We start from the raw sequence: 23190 nt of genomic DNA on the forward strand, positions 1-23190 counted from the left end.
ACGTTTGTTGAAAATCAGTTTCTTGTGTGTGGTCTGTTTCTGGACTCTGCCTGTCCATCCTCAGGCCAGGGCCGTACTTCTGAGCTCACTGCAGCTTGGCAGGAAGTCTTGCAGTGTGTGTCCTCCCGCTCTGCTCTTCTTTCAGAGCTCTTGGTGGTTTGGGGCGCTTGTATTTCCATGTAAAGTTTAGAATCGGCATGTCAATTTTGTTAACAAAAAGGCTGGCTGCAATTTCGGTTGGCTTTGTTATAACAGCCTGTTGAAAGTGTAGTTCTGAATCTGAAACGGGAGTTTCCGCTAGTGTTTTGTTTGAAGTGTGCATCTGTTTGCAGAGGATCACTGAGGTGATGGCTGGTGAGGCAGTGGGCAGAGCAGGTGTTCTGAGGTTTGTGGGTCTTCCCAGGAGAACAGGGAAGACCTGGACAAAATGTCTGACTGGAAAGTTTGGGGTTTGGGGGAGTAGTAAGAGCAGAAAAGGAAGAGTAATGTTTTAATGAGGTGGTTCTTTCATGTCAATCCTTGGCTTGCACAAGCAAGGCAGAGCGTGATTTAGCTGTGAGGTCTCTGGAAAGGTTTGTTATGGGCGCACCAGCTAATTCTCCTTGAAAATCAAGGTCAGAGATTGACAGGCCTGCGGAGAGGCAGCTAACAGGAAGGGGGGTCGATCATCCAGCAGGTTGGCGTGACAGGTAGTGTGCCACTGCAGTGTCTGACACTGGCCGTGCTTGCGTTGTTAGTGCACGTTGGCGCAGCCTGGCCTCCTACATATTGCTTTGAAGGAGTGAGGGGTATATATACCTCCTTACTTTCCTTGGTGAACGCTGGCAGTGCTGCACTCAGGATCTAGGAGCCACATCTTATGTGCGAAGGCCCTGGGCACGATGACATGGTAGAGAATTAAAGCTGATTAGATAAAATTATGTCCTGTGGCCAAGGGGCAGTTACCAACTTAGTTAAGTAGGCTTCTGTTTATAATTTTCATTGTCAGTGCTAGGGGTTTCAAGTTGTTTACTGTTGGTTTCGAAATTTTACATTTTTAGTATTGTATACCTGAGATTTAGGCCAAATCAACAGTTACTAATATTGAAACGTCTTTATTAAAAAAAATGGGTTTTTTTAATATGCAGTTATTATTTTTTAATTAATTAATTTTATTTATTTTATTTTTGGCTGCCTTGGGTCTCTGTTGCTGCGCGCGGCTTTCTCTAGTTGCGGCGAGCGGGGACTACTCTTCATTGCGGTGCACGGGCTTCTCATTGCTGTGGCTTCTCTTGTTGCGGATCACGGGCTCTAGGCGCGCGGGCTTCAGTAGTTGCGGCTCGCGGGCTTTAAAGCGCGCAGGCTCAGTAGTTGTGGCACACAGGCTTAGTTGCTCCCCGGCATGTGGGATCTTCCCGGACCGGGGCTTGAACCCGTGTCCCCTGCATTGGCAGGTGGATTCTTAACCGCTGTGCCACCAGGGAAGCCCCTATGCAATTATTTTTAACATTAGGAATGAAACACCAGTTAGCAATTTTGTTTATGGTCTTGTCTGATGTTAATATCAACCTGTGGGTAGTATGTTTAGATAAAATAAAACCTCAGGTAATTGAAGAACCCTAAACTAATCAGAATTGTTCTTCATTTTATTTTAGAAAAAGTGAATCAAAGAAAAATAGGTTAAAATGGGGAGTTTCTGGAAAGGCAGACTTGCGGGGAATGTTCACTGCAAGAAAAACCCGTGGAACCTTGGCATTTGGTGTAAGTGCCGATCGCTAGTTTCTGTTCAAGGTCGTCTGGTCTCCATGAGGGCTCAGGAGCCAAGCTTTCCAATGTGAAAACCCTCTCTTTTAGGCACTGCCCCTCGATCCAGTCTCAGTGCTGTGACCTACAGTGTTTCTTGGGTGTGTTGGTTTCAGCAGGTCTGAACTCTGCGAGGTGTTGAGGCTTGAGAAGCCCCTGGTCTCCTGAGTGCCTCGGTTTCCCTCTCGGGATCTGTCTGTCGCTGTGCCAGCCGCTCCGGGGTTGACACTCAGCCGGTGGCATGGCTGTCGGGCGGCACTTGTCTTTACTACAGTGACTATTTCAGAAACACCAAGTGTGCGCGTGGAAGTGTTCCGGGAGCATGTCGGAGAACGGTCGTAGTGTCGGATGCTCAGGCATTTCCTCGGGAGAGGGGGAGTATGTTTGTCTGAATGCGCAAGGTCCTTCTGACCTGGAGGGTGGACTGAGGTATCGTGGGAGTGAGGACAGGGCCAGGCGGGCAGCTGGCGGGAACCGGTCCCTGGGTGGGGGGTGGGGGGGAGGAGGCCGGGGAGCATACTTAAGTGCTGATGAGAAAGGTCCACTGGAAGTCCTGGAGAGAGGGGACGGTCATGAGAACCAGGTCCTTGAGGAAAGTCTGTGTCAGTGGTGCTGTCCCCTTTACACAGATGAGTGTTAAGTGTTTGCACAAGTGACAGAGACAGGATTTGAACACTGTACCGTCAGAGTCTATTTTATTTCCATTATTCTGTGGTGTTTCCCCTCGTTTTGCATTTCTTGCTGAGAAGTTTGGCCCTTTTCTGTGGGCAGTGAACGACTTTGATGCTTTTACGCTGAGGGGCAGCATGACAGTCCTGCCGTGTGCAGGTGTGGGCAGTGGCTGTGAGGCGGCTCGAGGAGGCCTGTGGCCACCCGGGCAGCACTCAGTAGAGGGCGGGAGGGGTGACCGTGAGGGGTGCCTCTGTGTCCGAGGTGGGAAACGGGAGACTCACTTTAGCTTTCTGTGCCAAACCTGTTGTAGATGTTTAAATTCACTTTTCATATTAATGGGCCCAAAGTTGTGGTGTTTTAGGAAATTTTAAAATTATTAGTCTGATAATCATAACTGTCATTTGAGGGTCCACTGATGGTCCTGATGGATTATGATTAATCCCAGCAGCCTTGTGCTTATCTGCCCTATGTGTCAGTGCTTTTTAAAATACGGGTTTATTTTAATTTGTCTACAGAAGAGTCACAGATTCTGGTATAATCATTTGAGATGAATTTCCTTGAATGTAGAAATTAGTTCCTTTTTGATTATACTCTCCTTCTGCACATGTGCTTTATCCACAGTTTTGGAAAATATGCCCCATGGAGCACATTCTGGTCCGTCTGGAGTCGGACTCTCTGCCCGTCACTCGGCGCCTGGTGGGCCTTATCTTCAACTCCTTCCTGCCCGTGAACCAGCCCGAGGAGGTGTGGTGCGAGCGCTGCGTGACGCTGCTGCAGATGAACCATGCGGCTGCGCGGAGGTTCTACCAGCACGCGCACGAGCACACGGCCTGTACCAACATAGGTACCCAGCCCCGCCCCGCGCCGTGAGCCTGGCGTGTTTGCTTCGTGCTCAGTGTGGTTCTTAATGAGTTCCCGTAAAGTAACACTTTAATTATGTGGGATTATAATTTCAGTGTTAGAAAATTTTGTTGAAGATACACGTAAATTAATTATTGGTTGTCTCACACATTTTAGCAAAGCTGATTCATGTGATTCGCCACTGCTTGAACGCCTGCATCCGGAGGGCTCTGAGTGCATGCGGGGAGGGCAGTGAGGAGCCGGGAAAGGAGAACGTGAGCGTGAGTCGAGCCGCCGCTGCCCGGCGCCGCCTTGGGGCCGTGGGGCTGGGGCCTGGGCCACGGGGACGGGAACAGGGCCACGCGGACGGGGTCGGGGCCACGGGGGTGGGGACCCGGACGGGTGCTTCTCCCGCGGGAGAAGGGCAGGGCAACAAGGCAGAGGTGTTATTTCCACAAGCCGTTACCTTAGTAATAAAATTACTTATTCCTTTAGTGCTGATACTTCACCTAATTATTTTGGAGGATCATAAGTAATTTTCTAGAAAGAATTTCTGTGTATCCTTTGTAGTTCACTGTGGAGTTTGAGTAGGATTTAATACAAAGGAAAAATTATTATTGCTGACACTCTTTTCCCAGTTTTCTTCACCTTAAGCTTCTGTATATATATATATATATATATATATATATATATATATTTTAATTGCTTTACAATGGTGTGTTAGTTTCTGCTTTATAACAAAGTGAATCAGTTATACATATACATATGTTACCATATCACTTCCCTCTTGCATCTCCCTCCCTCCCACCCTCCCTATCCCACCCCTCCAGTCGGTCACAAAGCACCAAGCTGATCTCCCTGTGCTATGCGGCTGCTTCCCACTAGCTATCTACCTTACGTTTGGTAGTGTATATATGTCCATGCCTCTCTCTCGCTTTGTCACAGCTTACCCTTCCCGCTCCCCGTGTCCTCAAGTCCATTCTCTAGTAGGTCTGTGTCTTTATTCCTGTCTTACCCCTAGGTTCTTCATGACATTTTTTTTTCTTAAATTCCATATATATGTGTTAGCCTATGGTATTTGTCTTTCTCTTTCTGACTTACTTCACTCTGTATGACAGACTCTAGGTCTCTCCACCTCATTACAAATAGCTCAATTTCATTTCTTTTTATGGCTGAGTAATATTCCATCATATATATGTGCCACATCTTCTTTATTCATTCATCCGATGATGGACACTTAGTTTGTTTCCGTCTCCGGGCTATTGTAAATAGAGCTGCAATGAACATTGTGGTACATGACTCTTTTTGAATTATGGTTTTCTCAGGATATATGCCCAGTGGTGGGATTGCTGGGTCCTATGGTAGTTCTATTTGTAGTTTTTTAAGGACCCTCCATACTGTTCTCCAGAGTGGCTGTACCAATTCACATTCCCACCAACAGTGCAAGTGTTCCCTTTTCTCCACACCCTCTCCAGCATTTATTGTTTCTAGATTTTTTGATGATGGCCATTCTGACTGGTGTGAGATGATATCATTGTAGTTTTGATTTGCATTTCTCTAATGATTAGTGATGTTGAGCATGCTTTCATGTGTTTGTTGGCAATCTGTATATCTTCTTTGGAGAAATGTCTATTTAGGTCTTCTGCCCATTTTTGGATTGGGTTGTTTGTTTTTTTGTTATTGAGCTGCATGAGCTGCTTATAACTTTTGGAGATTAATCCTTTGTCAGTTGCTTCATTGGCAAATATTTTCTCCCATTCTGAGGGCTGTCTTTTGGTCTTGTTTGTGGTTTCCTTTGCTATGCAAAAGCTTTTAAGTTTCATAAGGTCCCATTTGTTTATTTTTGTTTTTATTTCCATTTCTCTAGGAGGTGGGTCGAAAAGGATCTTGCTGTGATTTATGTCATAGAGTGCTCTATGTTTTCCTAAAAGAGTTTTATAGTTTCTGGCCTTACATTTAGGTCTTTACTCCATTTTGAAGCTTCTGTATATTTTAATTTGACCTGGGGTTGGCACACGTAGATTGGGTCTGGACATTACCGTATTTTACAACTAGATGGGTGGTGGCGCTCTTAAGGATTTATTCACCGCCACTGCCCTAAGATTCTACTAGAAACGTCGTGGGGTTGAATTTTTGGGAATGAGCTTTATTTAGAATTGTCTTTGAAAAAGTAATTTATCAAGGAAGCTATATAGCTGGTATTTCTTCAGAATCCAAAGTGACCAATTATATCATTAAAAAAGGAACATTTAAGACTTAGAAACGTATTACTTATAAGCAGTATCTTAAGCTTGTAAACAAACTCTCATGCTTGTATGTACCTCTGAAGTAAAAATTTTGGGTAGTTTTGTGGTGCTATGTAGATTAGGGTACTGGCCTTTAAAAGAAAGTCACAAGATGTTGAATATACTTCAATTAAAACCAAAAAAAAAGGAAGTCACAGAAGATAGTTTTGCCCTTTTGATGAAACGTGGTTCACGCTGGCTGCAGGGTGAGGCTCCCGCGCTGTCCGGCCGCTCCTGTCTCCATGTCCCCGCCCTGGATGCAGGCCCTCGGCCCTTGAGAGCCAGGAGCCTACAGGGCCGCCCCGCGCTGAGGCTGGGGCTGCGCCGGCGGGTGGTGTGTGGGGCTCAGTCGGCCTGCCTGGGGGCTGGGGGGAGCACTCCCCGGACCCCACCTGCCCCCCGCTTCAGCATCCCCTGCCCTGTCTGTCCGCTGGGGCAGAAGGGGGAGGAGAGAGAAGAGCCTGATGTCATCTTAACGGCCGAATCTGCCTGGCAGATCCATCAGTTCATAGGCCTGTTCAGCCTGGGCTCAGGAAGCCCTCAGCCGGGAGCATCTGGAGCTAGTTCTGCTTTCTTGGTGGGATCTGAGTTCCTCTTTTCAGAGTTTTCCCCTCAGGATATGGGTTGGGTGGGCAGGATTTTTTAGGAAAGTGATCCTGTAACTTTAGAAACCCTCACTGGGATGCCAGCTCCAGGCTCGCGGGGCCCTGCGCCTCTGGGCCACCCCTTCACACTGATGGATGGATGGTGGAAGTGGTTTCGCCAAAAAGTGAAAACTGTTACAGTTCTCAAATACTGAAGGAACCCTCCACCCCCATATTGAACCTAGACATTATTGAGAAAGCTGCACTTATCACATTTTAGGTCAGTTTCTGTACCGTTAGAAAACACAAGGGTGCTCTATTGTAACCGGTAGTAGAAAAAATATACAATTTGCCGTCTGGATTTTGTCATTCTAAGAATATTTAATGGCTTAAAGCATAATTTTTTGAATTGGTTCTTTTACCTTTTCACATTGCTATCTACTAAAAATCTCTGCTTTCTGTTTAATGAAATCTTACTTAGGAACTTAGCATATTTTTGTAAAGGAGAAATGGTGGCTTTCTCAGGGGACTTTAATGATAAGAGTGCTATGCTAATCACTAGAATGTAAAAAGTAAAATTAAATACAGATTGAAGTTTTGTCAATTTGTTATCTATATCATTCTCATAGTAGTATCTAAGCCTTTAGTAGTTTCATTGCTTTTTAAATTTAGCCATAAGTCATTCCGGGTATTTAGTGCCTATTGAAAAATCTAACTTCATATAGCAACTACTTTTGTTTTTTCTGTGTGCCCTCATTAATTAAGTTAATTTGTTCGCCGTATCTTTTCCCATTACATCTGAGTAGCACAAAAATACCAGCACCTGAAATGAATCCTGCTTTGCATCTCAAGGTAGCCCCTTCCAGGAAATGGCCTGTGTGGCAAGTTGTCAGTTTGTCACAGTCACCGGACAGGGCTGGCATCTGAAGTGGAGCACGCGCAGGCGAGCATGTGGTGCTGGGGAGGCGGCCCCACCCCTCTGCGCAGACAAGGAAGGATTCGCTAGAAGACACGCAGACACCTGGTGCTGTCACTCCCTGCCAGCCCACAAACCAGAGCAGCCCACGGTCGAGGGGGAGTCAATCCCATCAGACATCACACCACAGTCTTAGGGGTTCTATCTGCCTCTCCTTCCATCTCTGCCTTAGGTCTGGAATTCTGAGATGTGCTTTTAGACACGGTGCTGTTCTCTTCAGAGTGATTATGATTTGATTCTTTCACAGTACAATTTTTTGTATCTTAGGCCCTGGACCAAACGCTGTCAATAAGTGATACTGCGTCCATGGCGGGTTTGTTAGAGATCGTTGTGATTCTTTGGAGAAGCATTCACAGGAGTATGGAGAATAACAAAGAGGCCAGAGTGTACACCGTTAGCAAGTTCGCCTCTATGCTGCCAGAGTACATGAAAGCGTTTAAGGTAAGACGGGCCACCCTGCTAAGGCAGGCGCGCCAGGTCACATTTGTGCAGGACCAGCCTCTGGACCTGCTCCTCCTCTGCAGAGGCGGGGGCTGAGCCACCGCCCACCCCGCAGGACGCTCGGCCTCTCGCCCTTCACGGGGTGAGGCCACGTGTCCTCCAGCCTCCATCCCTTCACCCGGAGACTTGTCTGGGGAGCACTGGTTTTCTATCTCTAATGGCCTGACACTATTTTAGAATCTGGTTTGATTTGCTGGGAATTGAGAAAGAGGAGTTTGTGAACATCAAGATGTAGAAGCACCTTGGTTTTGTGGGCAATTTTAGGCATTTGACAGCATCCGGCAAGCACATGTTTCTGAAGTATCCGAGTTGTGTCTGTGTTATTGAGACAGACAGAACTGTGTGCATAACTTCTGTTTGGAGGAAGGAAACTTCCTCATTCCTTGACTTTCTATTTCTGAGTAAAGGCCATATTTCAAAACCGATGGAAATAAAACTGCTATGTAGAAATGTAAATTTATTCCTAATTGTGAAGAAAGCGTGGCTTAAATATAGAAAGGTCATAGGTCTTAGGAATCACCCTTCTCTTGGTAAAGTTTACTTTTGGTTCTTCTACAACTGCTCATGTGACCTTGGACCTCTTAGCTTTTCTGAGCCGTATTTCTGTGACTGTTATGTCTCCGAGCTCCATCCTGCCTCTGAAATGCAAACGTGACCTGTCTGTGAAGGTAAATAGTCAAGGCTGCCCAAGTCACTAGGACATTTAAAAGCTCAGATAATCACATGGGGTTGAGAATTAGAAGATAAACATAGAGGCCATAGGATACCAGACGAGATGACAGGTGAACAGTGTGGCCTGGGTGTGTCCAGGAAAAGGGAGGTGGTGAATTAAGTCTTTAATCCCGAATTATTCTGGCCAGAGAGCTTCTCTGCCCTCAGTACCTCCCAGAACCTTGTGGTTGGCCCATAAGTGGGTAAGGCATCTGTAAGCCACACATGGAGTGGAATCAGGAGTAGCTGCCAGCCGACTGTTGTAACATCAAGAAAACATTTTCTTTATTGGGAGTTGGGGGTGAGGGTGGGTTCACTCTGACTGAATGCAGGTTAATTACAGGCCAGATGGTGACATTGCACCTGTTTCTGTTTCATGTATATGTCCAGGAAAATTGTTGTTTCTTTTCCTTTTAGGGCCCATCTTCCTTCATCCTCTCATCCAACCAAGGGTGTTTCTTATTAAGTGATCTTGATGGAGTCTGGTCTGTCTGCTCTGTTACTGTGATAATACTAGTGGTGGTGATGTAGCTGCAGTGGGGCCCGAGGTGGCATCCTCACTTGGTTCCTGCCAAAGCCCCGCCCTCAGAGACCAGCCCTTCTCCGTGTGTTGTACCAGCTGGTTGGGGTGTGGCATCTCATGGAACTTGGGTTTGGCCAGGTAGCTCCATTGCACTGCACTGTCTTCCTAAGGTGTTCTGTTCTGATTATTTTACTTAGGAACTTTTCTGACTAGTTTCATTCCCTTGAGTTTTATACTCAGGACACACTGAGTATATAGAGTTGGTTTTTTTTTCCTTTCATCGGTATTGTTTTTCAAATACCAGTCAGTGCCTTGACAGCAAGGACTTTTGTCTCTTCTGGTTACTGCTGTATTCCAAGGATCTCCTGGTACACAGTAGGTGCTTAATAAATATTTGCTCAAATAATTCATCACAGAAAGTAGTAAAGTGTCCTATAAAAGTTTGAGAAGACTTATCAAACCTAATGCTTCCCAAGGGGTTAAGTCCTCCTGTTGTGTGTTGAGAGCATCACTCTAATTCCTACCAAGCAGCTTTGAAAATGGGTTCCTGGGAGTCATGGGGCCCTTGGGATCCCATTGTTTACGTTCCCTGTTGCTGTGTGTCTTTTCATGCTTTCAGGATGATCGCTGCAAGACCCCTCTGTCTGTGCTGGCCTCCCTGATGCCGGCCTCGGCTGTGCCCACCTTCAGGTGCCCGCCCTCTCCGTGCACTCCTGGTCTCACTTGGCGACTCCTGCGTGACCTTCAAGCTCCCAGTGCTGTGCTCCCTGCCCCTGGCCTCCTCCCCTGTGGCAGGGAGAGCAGGGGATGTGGCTTCCAGGGCTCCGGGACTGCTGAGGGACACAGGAAGCCACCACGGGAAACTGAGAGTCTGGCGTTGTTCAAGTGCCAGATGGTGAGACGTGAGCCATCCCGCCGTCCACCACGGAGCCTTGGCCACACGTGACTCTGAGTGCTTAGAATGTGGAGTCTGGGTTGGGGCAAGCTGTGTGTGCATCCTGGTGTGATGCAGACTCGGGGACCTGGTGTGAAAGAGGGATGTAACATGTTTCATCAGTAGTTTTCTACAGTGACCATGTCTTAAAGGATGTTGGGGGTAGGCTGGGCTAAATAAGATACATTATTGAAATTAATCTTGCCTTTTTAGACGTGGCTACTAGGACCTTTATAATGACACACGTGGCCTGCTTTTGTGGCTCACATTGTGTTTTTTATTGGGCAGCATTGCGCTAGGGTGTTGGTTATTAACTCAGTAAAAATTACTTATTTTTATTCGTATTTATAAAAGAAAAGAATGTTTTGATGCTAAACAAAAAGTATTGTCCCCAGATTACGGATCTTTACTCTGGAGTCTGACAGAGGCAACACAGAAACAAAAGGCCAGGGTTTGTAAGTGCCTGGCGTGTCCTCGGTGCCTCACATCTAGGGCCCTGAAGCTGCTTTCACAGTCAGCATTTTGTACTGGACCTTGTCCTGCGTAGTAATTGTGGGAAAACAGTGTATCTTTCCTGCGGTGGAGAATGTCTGAGAGTTCCCATGATAGGAAGGGCTTATGTACCCTCAGTTTTTAGCTTCTTCATTTTCCCCGCCTTTTAGAAAAGTGAGAAATTGCTATTGAGATATTAGATATGATTTTATATATGTGGCATTTTCAGCTGTGGTGTGATTTCCACACTAAGAAACCAAGAGGAAGGAACAGCCGACAAGAGCTACTGTATTCTGTTAGACTGTCTCTGCTCCTGGGGGCAAGTGGGACACATCCTGGAGCTTGTTTGTGACTCGCTGCCGGAAGAGCAGCCTCAGAGCAAGGTACACGTGTGTCATTTTTAAAGTTTGCTGAAGGAGGGTAGCTGTATGCTAGAACTCACGTGCTTTCCTGCTATGTGCCTCACTCACTCTGCGCTTTCAGGGTAACTCTGCGTCTAAGCGGAAGGTGCGGGTCCAGGACCCGCGCCCAGTCAAACCCGGGCTGGCGCTGGTCTACGTTGAGTACTTGCTGACCCACCCGAAGAATCGCGAGTGCCTGCTTTCCGCGCCCCAGAAGAAACTGAACCGTCTTTTGAAAGCCCTTGAAACATCCAAGGTAACTTTGTAGAACAGATGCAGATGCCGTGGAAGTTGAGCGATAGGGTAAGGTCTAAGTTTTCCACGTTTATAGTGTAAAATTTTCACCTGGGGGCGGGATGGGACTGGGTGAACACTTCCAGGCCCTGGTCTTTCTAGCAAGTCGTGTTCAGAGCCCAGTGTCCTGTTGAGGCCAACTCTGAGGGTGAGCCGGTCTGTCGGAACAGGCCCGACAGCAGGAAGACGGCCCGCCACCCCAGGTCCCCTTGCTCTGGCCCTGCTCATCGACGAGGGAATTCCAGCCCCCTGAGTCCTGGGCAGGCTTTTCTAGGGCCCTTTGGAGAGCGAGTCCCGTGAATTTCCCGTCTCCTCTCCCCGTCCTGACTCTTCGGCCGTCTCCTCCAGGCCAGCCCTCGGAAGCAGCCTGTTACTGACACTGCTGCCAGAGGCTCCCGCCTATCAGCACCAGACATCGGATGTCGGCGGGTTGGAGGTGGGCAGCGGGGGCTGCAGGGGGCAAGGGCTGGACGAGCTTGATCCTGAGGGCTCCTTGAGCAGCACCTATGAAAAGGTGTCTTCTTGTCCCTTTACGGGAGGCTTGGAGGAGGGAGGACACTCGCCCTGCTGCTCTGGCAGCCCTCTCCTGGCGCAGCTGTGTCCTCACTTCATGCGCTGCCTGCTGAGCCGGAACCTAGCCTGCAAATGTCCTGTTTCACAGGTGGATCTGGAATCGATTTTGCAGTCGCCAGGTGGGAGCCCTCACCACCTGAGTGAAGGCGCTGCCCTGCGAGCCTTCAGCCTCCACTGTCGGTTGAGTATCCATCTTCAGCACGAGGTGCGTCCACCAGCTTGGGTCAGGACATGGGGCGAATTGGCCCAGCGGCTCTGTGACTAACCTGTCTTCTGTTGTTGTTGGACAGTCCTGCTCAGAAGGCAAAGTTTACCTGTCCACTTTGGAAGACACTGGGTTTTGGTTAGAAAGCAAAGTTTTATCTTTTATCCAAGATCAAGAAGAAGAATATCTGAAGCTTCACAGGGTCGTTTATCAACAGATTATCCAGGTTAGAAGTCTTTAGACACAGAGACCCTTCTCCAAATTGTGATGTGCTTCCAGGTTTTATTTTCTAATTTAAAGCTGTAACTTTAGCCAGTACTGCTGCTCTTCTTAAACACTTACAGTGGCATCTGAATATCTAGAGTTTATCTTTTTTTTTTGTATGTTTATTTATTTATTTCTTAGTAGTCATCCATTTGATACACATAGTGTATACATGCCAATCCCAATCTCCCAATTCATCCCACCACCACCACTCCGCCGCTTTCCCCCCTTGGTGTCCATATACGTTTGTTCTCTGCATCTGTGTCTCAATTTCTGCCCTGCAAACCAGTTCATCTGTACCATTTTTCTAGGTTCCACATGTACACGTTAAGATACGATATTTGTTTTTCTCTTTCTGACTTGCTTCGCTCTGTATGACAGTCTCTAGATCCATCCACATCTCTACAAATGACCCAATTTCATTCCTTTTTATGGCTGAGTAATATTCCATTGTATATATGGACCACATCTTCTTTATCCATTCATCTGTCGATGGGCATTTAGGTTGCTTCCATGACCTGGCTATTGTAAATAGTGCTGCAATGAACATTGGGGTGCATGTGTCTTTCTGAATTATGGTTTTCTCTGGGTATATGCCCAGTAGTGGGATTGCTCGGTCATATGGTAGTTCTATTTTTAGTTTTTTTAAGGAACCTCCATACTGTTCTCCATAGTGGCTGTATCAATTTACATTCCCACCAACAGTGCAGGAGGGTTCTCTTTTCTCCACACCCTCTCCAGCATTTGTTGTTTGTAGATTTTCTGATGATGCCCATTCTAACTGGTGTGAGGTGATACCTCATTGTAGTTTTGATTTGCATTTCTCTAATAATTAGTGATGTTGAGCAGCTTTTCATGTGCCTCTTGGCCATCTGTATGTCTTCTTTGGAGAAATGTCTATTTAGGTCTTCTGCCCATTTTTGGATTGGGTTGTTTGTTTTTTTAATATTCAGCTGCATGAGCTGTTTATATATTTTGGAGATTAATCCTTTGTCCCTTGCTTCATTTGCAAATATTTTCTCCCATTCTGAGGGTTGTCTTTTCGTCTTGTTTATGGTTTCCTTTGCTGTGCAAAAGCTTTTAAGTTTCATTAGGTCCCATTTGTTTAGTTTTGTTTTTATTTCCATTACTGTAGGAGGTGGATCAAAAAATATCTTGCTGTGATTAATGTCAAAGAGTGTTCTTCCTATGTTTTCCTCTAAGAGTTTTATAGTGCCCGGTCTTACATTTAGGTCTCGAATCCATTTTGAGTTTATTTTTGTGTATGGTGTTAGGGAGTGTTCTAATTTCATTCTTTTCCACGTAGCTGTCCAGTTTTCCCAGCACCACTTATTGAAGTGACTGTCTTTTCTCCATTGTATACCTTTGCATCCTTTGTCATAGATTAGTTGACCATGGATGCGTGGGTTTATCTCTGGGCTTTCTATCCTGTTCCATTGATCTGTGTTTCTGTTTTTGTGCCAGTACCATATTGACTTGATGACTGTAGCTTTGTAGTATAGTCTGAAGTCAGGGAGCCTGATTCCTCCAGCTCCTTTTTTTCCCTCAAGACTGCTTTGGCTCTTCGAGGTCTTTTGTGTCTCCATACAGATTTTAAGATTTTTTGTTCTAGTTCTGTAAAAAATGCCATTGGTAATTTGATAGGGATTGCATTGAATCTGTAGATTGCTTTGGGTAGTATAGCCATTTTCACAATATTGATTCTTCCAATCCAAGAACATGGTATATATCTCCATCTGTTGGTATCATCTTTAATTTCTTTCATCAGTGTCTTATAGCTTTCTGCATATAGGTCTTTTGTCTCCCTCGGTAGGTTTATTCCTAGGTATTTTATTCTTTTTTTGCAGTGGTAAATGGGAGTGTTTCCTTAATTTCTCCTTCAGATTTTTCATCATTAGTGTATAGGAATGCAAGAGATTTGTGTGCATTAATTTTGTATCCTGCAAATTTACCAAATTCATTGATTAGCTCTAGTAGTTTTCTGGTAGCATCTTTGGGATTCTCTATGTATAGTATCATGTCATCTGCAAATAGTGACAGTTTTACCTCTTCTTTTCCAATTTGTATTCCTTTTATTTCTTTTTCTTCTCTGATTGGCGTGGCTAGGACTTCCAAAACTACGTTGAATAATAGTGGCGGGAGTAGACATCCTTGTCTTGTTCCTGATCTTAGAGGAAATGCTTTCAGTTTGTCACCATTGAGAATGATGTTTGCTGTGGGTTTGTTGTATATGGCTTTTATTATGTTGAGGTAGATTCCCTCTATGCCCATTTTCTGGAGAGTTTTTATCATAAATGGGTGTTGAATTTTGTCAGAAGCTTTTTCTTATTTATTGAGATATCATATGGTTTTTATTCTTCAGTTTGTTAATATACTGTATCACATTGATTGATTTGCGTATATTGTAGAATCCTTGCATCCCTGGGATAAATCCCACTTGATCATGGTGTATGATCCTTTTAATGTGTTGTTGGATTCTCTTTGCTAGTATTTTGTTGAGGATTTTTACATTTATATTCATCAGTGATATTGGTCTGTAATTTTCTTTTTTTGTAGTATCTTTGTCTGGTTTTGGTGTCAGGGTGATGGTGGCCTCATAGAATGAGTTTGGGAGTGTTCCTTCCTCTGCAGTTTTTTTGGAAGAGTTTGAGAAGGATGGGTGTTAGCTCTTCTCTAAATGTTTGAAAGAATTCACCTGTGAAGCTATCTGGTCCTGGACTTTTGTTTGTTGGAAGATTTTTAATCACAGTTTCCATTTCATTACTTGTGATTGGTCTGTTCATATTTTCTGTTTCTTCCTGGTTCAGTCTTGGAAGGTGATACCTTTCTAAGAATTTGTCTATTCCTTCTAGGTTGTCCATTTTATTGGCATAGTGTTGCTTGTGGTCGTCTCTTAGGATGCTTTGTATTTCTGTGGTGTCTGTTGTAACTTCTCCTTTTTCATTTCTAATTTTATTGATTTGAGTCCTCTCCCTCTTTTTCTTGATGAGTCTGGCTAATGGTTTATCAATTTTGTTTATCTTCTCAAAAACCAGGTTTTAGTTTTATTGATCTTTGCTTTGTTTTCTTTGTTTCTGTTTCATTTATTTCTGGTCTGATCTTTATGATTTCTTTCCTTCTGCTAACTTTGGGTTTTGTTTCTTCCTTCTCTAGTTCCTGTAGGTGTAAGGTTAGATTGTTTATTTGAGATTTTTCTTGTTTCTTGAGGTAGGCTTGTATGGCTATAAACTTCCCTCTTAGAACTGCCTTTGCTGCATCCCATAGGTTTTGGATCGTCGTGTTTTCCTTGTCATTTGTCTCTAGGTATCTTTTGATTTCCTCTTTGATTTCTTCAGTGATCTCTTGGTTATTTAGTAACGTATTGTTTAGCCTCCATGTGTCTGTGTTTTTTAAGTTTTTTTCCCTGTAATTGATTTCTAATCTCATAGCGTGTGGGCAGAAAAGATGCTTGGTAAGATTCCAATTTTCTTAAATTTACTGAGGCTTGGTTTGTGACCCAAGATGTGATCTATCCTGGAGAATGTTCCGTGCATACTTGAGAAGAAAGTGTAATCTGCTGGTTTTGGATGGAATGTCCTATAAATATCAATTAAATCTATCTGGTCTATTGTGTTATTTAAAGCTTCTGTTTCCTTATTTTCATTTTGGATGATCTGTCCATTGGTGTAAGTGAGGTGTTAAAGTCCCCCACTATTTTTGTGTTACTGTCAATTTCCTTTTATAGCTGTTAGCAGTTGCCTTAGGTATTGAGGTGCTCTTATGTTGGGTGCATATATAATTGTTATATCTTCGTCTTGGATTGATCCCTTGATCATTATGTAGTGTCCTTATCTATTGTAACATTCTTTATTTTAAAGTCTTATTTTATCTGATATGAGTATTGCTACTCCAGCTTTCTTTTGATTTCCATTTGCATGGAATATCTTTTTCCATCCCCTCACTTTCAGTCCGTATATGTGTCCCTAGGTCTGAGGTGGGTCTCTTGTAGACAGCATATATATGGGTCTTACTTTTGTATCCATTCAGCAAACCTGTGTCTTTTGGTTGGAGCATTTAATCCATTCACGTTTAAGGTAATTATCAATATGTATGTTCCTATGACCATTTTCTTAATTGTTTTGGGTTTGTTTTTGTAGGTCCTATTCTTCTCTTGTGTTTCCCACTTAGAGAAGTTCCTTTAGCATTTGTTGTAGAGCTGGTTTGGTGGTGCTGAGTTCTCTTAGCTTTTGCTTGTCTGTAAAGCTTTTGATTTCTCCATCGAATCTGAATGAAATCCTAGCTGGGTAGGGTAAGCTTGGTTGTAGGTTCTTCCCTTTCATCACTTTAAGTATATCATGCCACTCCCTTCTGTCTTGTAGAGTTTCTGCTGAGAAATCAGTTGTTAACCTTATGGGAGTTCCCTTGTATGTTATTCGTTGTTTTTCCCTTGCTGCTTTCAGTAAGTTTTCTTTGTCTTTGATTTTTGCTAATTTGAGTACTATACGTCTCAGCGTTTTTCTCCTTGGGTTTATCCTGTATGGGACTCTCTCTGCTTCCTGGACTTGGGTGGCTATTTCCTTTCCCATGTTAAGGAAGTGTTTGACTATAATCTCTTCAAATATTTTCTCAGGTCCTTTCTCTCTCTTTTCTCCTTCTGGGACCCCTATAATGTGAATGTTGTTGCGTTTAATGTTGTCCCAGAGGTCTCTTAGGCTGTCTTCATTTCTTTTCACTCTTTTTTCTTTATTCTGTTCTACAGCAGTGAATCCCACCATTCTGTCTTGCAGGTCACTTATCCGTTCTTCTGCCTCAGTTATTCTTCTATTGATTCCTTCTAGTGTATTTTTCATTTCAGTTATTGTGTTGTTCATCTCTGTTTGTTTGTTCTTTTATTCTTCTAGATCTTTGTTAAACATTTCTTGCATCTTCTCGATCTTTGCCTCCATTCTTTTTCCGAGGTCCTGGATCATCTTCACTGTCATTATTCTGAGTTCTTCTTCTGGAAGGTTGCCTATCTCCATTTCATTTAGTTATTTTTCTGGGTTTTTATCTTGTTCCTTCATCTGGTACATAGCCCTCTGCCTTTTCAACTTGTCTTTCTTTCTGTGAATGTGGCTTTTGTTCCACAGCCTGCAGGATTGTAGTTCTTCTTGCTTTTGTTGTCTGCCCTCTGGTGGATGAGGCTGTCTTAGAGTTTATCTTTTTGCAAAGCATAAACTGCATAATTTTAATGTAATTTGACACATTGCACGTAACACGTGTTCAGTAATGTTTGTGGATAACATAAAATGTGTTTCTAGATTTCTTATGGAAAGAGAAATGAGAATTAATGTATTTTTATGGAAATTCCTTTTTAAGCATCTTTGTAGACATCTGCTTTATGAGACCCCTAGTGGTACCCTTAGATGTTAGGAGCTTGACCAGCAGGATGTCCCCTCTTGTCCCTTCTGTGGCTTTTGATGGGAAATCACATCATCATGTCTACCTCTCTTACAGACCTACCTGACTGTATGCAAGGATGTCATTGTGGTCGGCCTTGGTGACTGTATGTTTCAGACACAGCTTTTACAGCGGAGCCTGGGAATCATGCAAACAGGTACTGCGTTTATTAAAGGACTAGTTTAGAGCGACTAGCAGTCAGAACCAGCCCCTCTCTCCCTCCCTCACTTCGCTGGTCAGGACTCTTGTTTTTAAGCGATAGATGTGTAGCACAAACTAGCTGACACCAAAAGAGGAATTAACAGGCTGAGGCAGCCAGGAAGTTCAGAGGTGTTTCTGGCTCGGACGTGACCAAGTGCAGAGTCTCTGGCAAGGTCTTGTGCTCCTCCCCCGGTGGTTTGCGTGATTGCAGCTGCTTTGCCGTGTGGTCACCAGCACGGCCCCAGCCTGTCTGCTGCTCCTGTCTGGTGTCTGTCATCGTCTGCGTGCAAGTCAGGAGCTGTTTAATGTCCCCCCCCCCGCCCCCCGAGACCACTGGGAAGTTGCTGTCACCCCAAGGACAGGATCCCTGGTAACTCATACCATGGCGTCCACACAAGTTAAATGTGTTCAGTGAGTGAGTGAGAAGTTGGCCTCCTTCCAGGTGGGCTGGGCTTCGATTATCTGGAGCATCGCATCCGGGGGGCCGGGCCAGATCCTTGCAGCCCCGTCTCATTGTGGCGGGGGGAGTGTGGGTGGACCCAGGATGCCTCCTCTGCCTCGGGTCATGGGCTGGCTGAGAAGGGCACCGCAGGGCTGTGACCCCTGCCCGCTGCCTCCCTGGGGCAGCCGAGTCGGCACAGAACACCCCGTTGCTACAGTTGGTTCTTCCTGAGATCCCTAGAAGCTTGGAAATGCATAATTTGAATTTCTTTAAGCCTAAATATTTGCTAACAGAGATTGAAAGTATTATCATTTACCAAATTCAACATGAAGTTTGCAGTTAGCTCTCTGGGGTCTTTTGCTGTAGTCTTGACTATCGTTGTGCAGACCCCGGGGAAGTCTTGGCCACAAACCCCACAGCTTCTTTCTTTCATGGTTCTGCCCCTGAGGTTGGCACTTGGCCTGCATGGGTGCTGGGGTGGCAGTCACTCTGCTCTGCTGTCTCGAGTGTACGTGTCCTTAATCTGTAATTACAAGCAAGATTTTACGTCATTTGGTTACAATATCCACAAAGACTAAATATTAAATAGAACAAATGTTTTTTGTTTTAAAATCTTTTTCCTTTGTTTAAGTCTTTATAACTCTCACTTTCTATTGTGAAAACAGCGTTTTAAACTTAAGCTTAATGATTGAAACATTAAAGATGATTTGCATTGTTAAACTCAATTTATCATTTAAGAATTATTTTCCCCTAAGGATTAAATCTATTTTTAGTATTTATAAAATTTTCCAAGGAACTAATAAGAATTTTAGATCTCCAATGTAGCCGGTAAGCTACTGACCTTACCTTCAACCAAGCTGAAATGATCTTTGTATTTATACATTCTAACAATCGGGATTTCCCAGGAGAGAATCAACTGTGTGCTCATTCTTTGTAGTCCTGTTACAAATGAGATTATACTGCAGTTTTGCTAGGTAAGCCCAGAGCCTGTTCTCTGGACTTGCTCTACTTGAAAGAGTCCTAATAGAACATTTAAATTTAAAACTCAGTCACATTTATATTATTAACATTTGAGCACGGCGTTCTCCATGCTGAAATGCATATTCTGGAAGAGACGTCCTTGAATACAGCTGAGTTCCCACATATAACCCAGATGTAAACAGCTCAGTTCAAAAATGCAGGTGTTTCTGCTATAACACAACATGTGTGTTTTGAAAAACTCTGTGTGTTCTGCAAAATCAGGCACTGGAAGTGACGGGGCTTGTGAGAGAAGATGCCTGCGGTGGACTGTGGGCCGGTGCCGCGTGACAGCACCAGGAAATGATAATGCCCCCAAAAGTAATTAGCACGACTACGAGGAAGGTTGAATTCCTAATAAGTAAATATTACAGTAAATAATGGGCTTTGTGGTCAGTGCAAAGGTAAAGGGGGATTGATGGGGACCACAGCCTCCTGTGTAGAGCCGGGCAGGAGGGGCTTGCAGGACAGCACACCCCATCTGAGACAGAAAGGGGCCTGGGTCCACGTGGCTCTCGGTGGCTGCTGCCCTGGGATGGGCTAGTGAGCGTCTCCTTGCGTACAGACTCATGGTGGCCTGAGATGCGACCGTCGGTGCTGGGCCACGTCACCCCAGCTTAGCCATCCCTGTGCACCAGTCACTCTAGAGAAGCAAGAACTTCCAAAGTGAGGGCCTTCTGTTTCCCATGGCTGCAAATCCTGACCTACCTTAGTAACTTATCATACTCTACTTAACCACTACCTATATATATTTGGTTATAACGCACATATGGCTTGAATGTAATGAAATAACTTTCAACTGAAACTTTCAACATTTCAGATTTTTGTCAGTAGTAAAGACACTAGTTAGTATGAGGTTCTCCCACTGCACCAGGACCTTGAGGGTGGATGCAAGGGGACAGGCCCCCTTGTCCTCAGAGCCCCGTCACCCTCAGCGTGTTGGCCTCTGCTGAGCTGCTGCCTCACTGCCTGCTTCACTGAAATGACTGATATGTGGAGAATGTATCTCTCTGCCTTCTTCTAGATAAAGAGATTTGTTTCTTGAAAGTTTCTGTTAAGTTTGCAAAGACTCTCCAAACTTTGTGTTGATTCTGGTAGTGCCATACACCTTTTGAGGGGCCAACTCAACTGGAACATGACCATTTCTTTTATTTACTTTAGGAGATAGATTTGGATTTGGGGTTAGTTTCTTACTTCTGTCTCAAGCAGAGCTTCTATGTCTATTAATCTCTTTCATAAATCAAGGAGCTTCCCTATTAGGGCCACATGATTCCTATGTAAGGTAGGAGAGGTCATAACGCTTTGTCCCCTAGATACTAATCTTTTAACGAGGAACATTATTTCTGTGCTTTTCTATGTGACAGGTTTTTAAAAAATATACATGTATAGTTTATATAGTATATACTTTTAAATGTATATAAGGAAGAATCATGGTTCCGGCCCAGTCCACCAGGGATGCAGCCCTGCATACAGACCTGAAGGTTAGTCAGTGGTGGGCAGTGCGAGGTGCAGCATGGGTGCAGAGTGGGGCATGGGAGGGCGCGGCCTCTGGCTCTGTTTGCAGTGCAGCTGCAAACTGCAGCTGTAAGCTGCAGTGCAGCTTACAGGCCAGTCTGGGTAGAAACAAAAAAGAAAATTGAAGGTCCTCAGCATGAATTGTAGAATTGAGTTCACACTCTGAAAACATTTTACCAAATTTTTACCAAATCATTGCCACACAGGAAAGGAGAGAAAGACACCAACAAACTACACAGTGTTGGGGATTTAACAGAGTTGGCCTCGGAGATTCTTAGGTCATAGTCTGAGAGCTCTAGGGCCTTTCCTCTCAGACCCGTCAGCGATGTCACCATCGTGTGAAAAAGTAAGACACATCCTCTACCCAGGTGTTCAGGGAACCACACTGTCCACACATGCAGTGCTTCTCAGTGCCTGAGCCAGGTGGGCTGTTACTGTTATTGAAGGCATCGGCTTTATATATTTAATAAAAGGAGCAAGTCGTAGGTATGTATGTCTGTTAGATTTTATGTTAATCTGACCAACCTGGTATTGGCTTACCAGTAACAGTCTCTTTTAAGTTACCATAATATACATGTGTTAAGTGAAAAAAAATAATAATTTCAACTAAATTGTGTGATTAAATAACTGTTTTTTTCAACTTTCTTTCCAGTGAAGGGATTCTTTTATGTTTCATTACTTCTTGGCATTCTGAAAGAGGTCACCAGAAGCTCCTTGACGCAGAAAGCAGATTCAGAGAAAGAAGTCTCAACACTGTTTGATTTGGTGCAGAAAGTATTTCAGCAAATGTTGGAATGTATGGCGCGGAGCTTCAGGAAGCAACCAGAAGAAGGCTTGCAGGTACTGGAGCCTCCCCAGGGCGGGACAGAGGGACTAGAGGGACAGCGCCCACCTGGTGGAGCAGGGTGCGCGGAGCCAGGCCTGCTCACACGCTGGGGCTATCGGGTGGGGAGAGGTGCCACGCAGACAGGAAGTGGCTGCCAGGTGCCACCTTCAGCTGGTGCTGCCAGCCCTCTCCCTGGGGTGGCACGCTCTGGGGCAGGAGGCGAGGGAGGCCAGGGGCTCACCTCCGGCCACCAGTCTGGGGACAGTGTTGACGTGTTCAGGTCAGTAGGCCAGCGACCCGAGAGCTCCTCTGCCCAGCAGGACAGAAGCAGAGAATGAATACAGTAGCTTGTGAGTGCCCAGCTGTTAGTAGTAAGGATTTAAAAAAAATGCTTAAATGGGAGGATGTTTATGAGCTATTGAAACTTTCAATTTTGTCCTGTTTTTTTTAGCTGGTAGAGGTAATTGAAGGTTATTGGCCATATTTTCTGTAGCCTAGCTCATATTTGAGTTAATTTGAAATAATCCTGTTTTTGATGAGTTGGTTCAAGTGTCTGTGATCTATTTACGGAATTTGTGCCAAAATATTTCTCTTTTCTCACCATTGTCTGTACAGCTTCGTTCAGAACACGTGGCCTCATAGTGGGTGTCTTCCCTTAATGTCAGTGATGTTTCTTCATCTCTCCTTTCGAAAACTTTATTAATGTTATTGATACTCCTATTCTTGGGGATTTTTCTTTGCTCTGGGGTAAGAGTGTCATAAAGGTCCTTCCTGGCGGGCTTCAGTCCTGTGTGTCGCCTTCTGGTCGTGGTTCCCATCAGCTGCAGAGAGGAAGGTGCGGCAGTGAGGGTGGGCAGACGAAATGGGCCCCGGGCCCCCGGGGGACAGCAGGAGGAGGCCTCATTCTTGAAAGTGGTCTTCTAAGCACTAACAGTGACTGATGTGTTTTTCGTAGCTCCTTTATTCTGTTCAGACCCCTCTTCATGAATTTATCAGCACCGTGCAGTCCTGGCACGTGGACACGCCTGTCCACCGGGGCGTGCTTTCCACTCTGATTGCCGCGTCCGTGGTCGAGATAAGTCACCGGCTCCGAAAGGTGAAGTGTGTTTTCCTGAAACTGCTGTGTCTTGTTTTGACTATTCAAGAGGCTGTTTTCTGCTGGCAGCACATTTTTATGCTTTTCCAAGTATTTTTTCAGAACTCAGGTATAGCGGGAGGTCTGCTTCTCCTGCAGCTTCACCACACAGTTCCGTGGCTGGTTTGTGTTTAGAATCACGTGACCATGGGGGGAACCATGCTAAGGATGTTGTCGTTCTTCATTAAAACCAAGCTGCTCCTTGCATCTTGAATACTTCTTTTTGCCATATTTTAGAGGCTTAAGCGAGTTGATACATTTCTTAAGATTCCCCTCTCCTGACAGGCAGAAGTGGCCCTGGTCAGTGGTGAGCAGGGTGCACGAGTACTCTTGGGCTCTGTTTCTGGAATAGCTCACATCTCTGACTGCCTTGCTGTACATAAGCCTTACTTTTCTTTTTCTTTTACGCATAGGAAATTTGAACCTCTGATATCAGTTTAAACAGATAGTTTGTTTGCCCCTGCTCTATAAAGGACTGGCCATTTTCCTAGCAGTAGCCTATTTTATATGATTAGCCTACTTGGTTCAAGATTGACATAATCAGGATGGTAATTCAGGTCACAACAGAAACCACTCTTTCACGGCATGGAATCCTGGTG

General features: G+C 44.8%; 1 protein-coding gene across 1 annotated transcript in view; it reads left to right on the forward strand.

The window, feature by feature from the left end:
- The window catches only part of NCAPG2 (non-SMC condensin II complex subunit G2), a 61912-nt gene that overhangs the window by 27120 nt on the left and 11602 nt on the right, over nucleotides 1-23190 (forward strand). Inside the window, exons 14-24 of the mRNA XM_060156260.1 lie at nucleotides 3076-3298; nucleotides 3472-3575; nucleotides 7407-7580; nucleotides 9494-9564; nucleotides 10530-10683; nucleotides 10784-10957; nucleotides 11657-11773; nucleotides 11859-11999; nucleotides 17513-17612; nucleotides 21283-21470; nucleotides 22412-22552. Coding sequence (XP_060012243.1) covers nucleotides 3076-3298; nucleotides 3472-3575; nucleotides 7407-7580; nucleotides 9494-9564; nucleotides 10530-10683; nucleotides 10784-10957; nucleotides 11657-11773; nucleotides 11859-11999; nucleotides 17513-17612; nucleotides 21283-21470; nucleotides 22412-22552 — 1587 coding nt within the window. The remainder of the gene's footprint in view (nucleotides 1-3075; nucleotides 3299-3471; nucleotides 3576-7406; nucleotides 7581-9493; nucleotides 9565-10529; nucleotides 10684-10783; nucleotides 10958-11656; nucleotides 11774-11858; nucleotides 12000-17512; nucleotides 17613-21282; nucleotides 21471-22411; nucleotides 22553-23190) is intronic.

This window comes from Lagenorhynchus albirostris, chromosome 8, assembly GCF_949774975.1.
Source record: "Lagenorhynchus albirostris chromosome 8, mLagAlb1.1, whole genome shotgun sequence".
Classification (NCBI taxonomy): Eukaryota; Metazoa; Chordata; class Mammalia; order Artiodactyla; family Delphinidae; genus Lagenorhynchus; species Lagenorhynchus albirostris.